This window comes from Entamoeba invadens (assembly GCF_000330505.1).
Source record: "Entamoeba invadens IP1 unplaced genomic scaffold scaff_1105074725027, whole genome shotgun sequence".
Lineage (NCBI taxonomy): Eukaryota > Evosea > Mastigamoebida > Endamoebidae > Entamoeba > Entamoeba invadens.
In genome coordinates, this window is record NW_004191732.1 from 116,887 (window position 1) to 121,402 (window position 4,516).

A 4,516-nucleotide genomic window follows, 5' to 3' on the forward strand; every position below is an offset into this window, starting at 1 on the left:
GGCTCCAGCAGGTATTTCGCTCCATGCAAATATTTCGCAAGTCTTTAGTGTTATTTTTTGAAAAAATATATGACCAAATATTTTTAAAAATTTTGATTAACTTTATCAAACACTTGTTTATCAATAATGTTGAAAATACACAAAATTAATAAGATGAACAGAAAATAATTTAAACTATTTCAGGTCTTTCAAGAAAAATGAGCAGACAATTCAATTATTGTTGTTAAAAAAAGAAATGTATCGTGGAATATATACATAAAATATAAGTTGAAATACAAACACATTAAAAAGTAGTGATGATTACTTTAACATTTTGGTTTCATAAATAGATGAAACTTGATTGTAAGTTGTAACAATTGTAAACCCAATTGTTACAACTATTCACGTTTAAAATAAGCAATTAAAACGATTGATAAAAAGAATTACCATTTAAATTGTATTGTTTTAGATACAGACGTGTCTATTGTTATATTTTTTGTGGAATACAAATTAAATAATTATTTTTAACAACACAATAAATACATTAATAAATGGACCCACTATTTGTATTTTTCATTTTTTGATATTAATGTGTTAAAATCAATTTAAGGGTGTTTTAAAAAACACCTTTTTGATTTTAAATGCACTATTGAATTAATACTTGCACATTAATCGATTCTTTATTTTTTTCTGTTTAATTGATCTAATCAAGCACAAAAACATTTTTGAAAATGTTCACAAAAATATAAAGTTTATTATCTATATTAAAATGTTTAAAGTTAATAAACAATAACATTTTTTTATCATCTAACATGTGTTGATGTTGATATTTTTAGCTTAAAAACATTGGTCATTAAAAAATAATGACAAACCAACAAATTTTTTAACTATTTTATGACAATAAATAAGTTTAGACTTACAAAGTAATTAGATTATTATTATCGTCAATAAATTAAAAGTATATTATTATATCATGATGAAGATGGTTTGTTTTAAATATGTTAACTTATTAATTAAGATGTCCATTTTAACAAGAATAGTTTAACTTAATACATTCTTGTTTAGTTGAATAACAATATAACACTTTTTAATTTAAATTAAAAAGTTTGTTGTAATTATTTTATTAATTGATAAATTTTATTTGTTTTATTTTTATTATTATGCCTTTTTTTCAAAAGAATTACAACAATAAAAAAATACAAATAAAAAATTTGGTTTTTAAACACAATAAAAAATTCAAGTTTGTTGTTTGAGTTATTGTTTTGGGCATATTTATAATTTAAATATGATTTATTATAAAAATCATTTTTGTTTTTTTCACAGTAAGGAATCAAAAAGAAGAAATAATAAATAACATTTTTTGAATGGCTGCAAAAGGCGGGCGAGTGTCATTATTTTTTTCGCGGGAATTGAGTTTATTAGGCTCAACAACTTCAAATTCTAAATAATGTGCCCGATGTCTAATGAGAAGGTAAAATAATTAGAACATATACAGGTCAATACTAAACCCCAATAGTTTTCTAAAACCCCTAAAGTCTTCAAGTGATTGGTAAAAACTAAAAAAAGATATTTATATTTAGAAACAATTTTTGGATAACAATTGTAGGCCAACTCCGGAAACATGTTCTTTAAACTTATTTTTGATGTCACTTCTTACAGTTTTACATGAGATAAGACTTGTTATGATTATGTCTTGAACAGTTATAAACAAATGTATTTTTTATAATTTTTATTTTTTGTTTTTGTTATACAACACTATTAGTTGTCCGATTTCAAATTGTACTTATTCAGGATAACCTCGTAATGAATTTACTTCGAAGTTTGAGGGGTTTATGACAATTTTATGGGTTTTTAACATACCTGTATACTTTATGTATAAAGTGAGAAAAGATATTCACGTTTTTGAACCTATCTTAACCATATTTGTAAAATGCAGAAACAAATAAATGAACAATTTATAATAAAAAAACATAAAATTACTTATTTTAAATGATTGAAATATTTTTATATTAATAAAACCAATTTAATGAATTTATTTGTTGGTTGGTTTGTGTATTTGATTATTTAAAGAGAAAGTTGTATGTTTTTGAATTATTTAATAAATTATTGTTTAATTGGTGATTGTCACTCAAGACAACATTTCATAATTTAATTGTTGACAACTTTAAATTACAACGCGTGTTGCCTTAAATTTTTAGACTACTAATAAACAGTTTTAATATCTTATGTGCATGTACACATGAGTCTTTAGTCATAACCTTTTTTGTGTAAATTATATTCTCTTAATTTTGGTGTTATCATTTAAAGTTAAGATTTATTTTACATGTTTACATCATTAAAAGTTAACACGTTTTATTTTTAGGCTATTTTTAAAACAAAAGTGTAGCAATTAAGAGTGAAACATTATAAACCAGCTATTTTTATTAAATTATTGAAAATGATATTTAATAGGAGTATCCATTTAAATTAATCATAACAGTTGTGGTGTTATCGAATTACATGTGTTTATTATGATGTGTTGTAATTTAAAAAAACAATAAAAAGAGAGTTATAAAAACAATCGTTTATAATATCTCGCTCATAAATTTTTATCAACAAATAGCTGTTGAATAACAATTGTTCATATTTGATTTTTCTTTGTTTTAACAAAACGTCAAATTAATTATACCAAGTTACAATTAATATTTGAAAATAACAATGTCAATAACAGTCATTATTCAACTGAAAATTGAATTCAACACTATTTAAAAATATTATATAATTGTTATTAATAATTAATTTTGATGTGCTAACTTTTTTACCGTGTTTAGTGGTGTTTTTTGTATGTTAAGTTGCTTTAGTATTTTTTATAATAATAATTATTATAATGTGTGGTTATTTTTCTCATTGTGAAATAGTTTTTAAATAGTTAAAAATAATTAAGAAAAATAGTAAATAATATTGTGGTATGTAATTATTTGGCAAATTTTCAGGTTTGTCAAAATTTTTTAAGACTTAAAAAAAATTTCAAAACAAGTTTTATTTGATTTTTATAATTTTAATAGTATTTTAAATTTGATTTAAAAAATATAGTTTTGTTTAGTAATGACAATAATTCTCACACGCCATTGAAGTATGTCAACAGAGTCTTTAAAAGACGGTCCAAACAACTAAATTCATAAAATGCAAATCTTTGTGAAGACCCTCACTGGTAAGACAATCACATTGGAGGTAGAGCCAAACGATTCTATCGATGCTATTAAAGCAAAAATACAAGAAAAGGAAGGCATTCCACCAGACCAACAAAGACTCATTTTTGCTGGTAAACAGCTTGAAGAGGGAAAAACCCTTTCTGATTACAACATTCAAAAGGAGTCAACACTTCACCTCGTCTTGAGATTGAGAGGTGGGTATTAAGCATTTCGTCTCTTTGTATTGGTCTTGCTTTGTAATTCATTTTACTTGCTAACTTACTGTTTAAATTTTCGTACCAATTGTTGTGAGTTGTATAGAATTGATAATTTGTATTTTAATAAAAAAAAGTAAATACAAACAAAAAATGCATTTGCCGGGACTCGAACCCGGATCTCCACCTTGGAAGGGTGGAATTCTGCCCTTAGACCACAAATGCTTCTTGATATATTCTCTATTCTAGATTGATTAAGTCGGTAGGTTTAAAAAATTGGAATAAAGAAGAACTTGATAAGATACATTATTATTATAATTATTTGTACTATATAATTTTATAATAATTATACTAAAATTTTAAAATTTTAACTTTTGAAAATCAAAACAAATCTTATATCAATAACACATGTCAAAGCGAGTTGATGTGTACTCCATTCAAATTATTGCGATCTATTCAAAGGAATATGACGGTTTTTTGTTATTATATTAGTTTGTGAGTCGTATGAATATATGCTTGATTATATTTAAATAAATCCAATTTATATCACTCCAATAACAAATAAAATTTTTAGGACATTCAAACCTAATAATAATTCATAACCTTTTTGATGTTAAACTGAACACTAATAAAAAAATCTTTTAAGTTATTAAAAAGGACTCAAAAAGTGTCTGATACAAATTAAGAATATCAATCAGTGTCCACTCGCTGTTTGTACAAAAAATCCGACTATTTTTAACACTTAAATTACAGAATTCATGAGGAAAATATAAGACGGTTCATTCAAAAAATGTAATGGGACTTCAACACAGTTTCCAAACTCAATTATCGACATATCTCAGTTTACTTTTTCTTATTCTTCAAATATCACATAAATTGCACTGCCGCCACATCTTATACACCTTAGTAATTAGGTGTTTAATCAATGTATGAGATTTATAGCGATAAAACTTCAGACCTGCTTGAGTGATTTCAAAAACGTGTTTTTGTAAATGTACTTCTTTTTTTTTCTGAACTTTAAAATAAACATCACTTTTATTGGCGTTAAAGCTTTGAGTGAATGTGCTTTTTAAGAGTTTACAGTTGACAAGAATGTGTGTAGAAGATTACTTGTTCTTTATTTGTTATTTATTAAAGAGTTTGACACTTCCA

At 24.3% G+C, this 4,516-nt stretch overlaps 1 protein-coding gene across 1 annotated transcript; it reads right to left on the reverse strand.

The window, feature by feature from the left end:
• Positions 1-4,224: 4,224 nt before the first annotated feature.
• On the reverse strand, positions 4,225-4,428 carry EIN_090370 (Hypothetical protein; the record flags this gene model as incomplete). Its single annotated transcript, XM_004183692.1, has 1 exon — positions 4,225-4,428. A coding segment is annotated over one exon (204 nt), but the record flags the coding sequence as incomplete, so codon positions are not given.
• Positions 4,429-4,516: the final 88 nt, after the last annotated feature.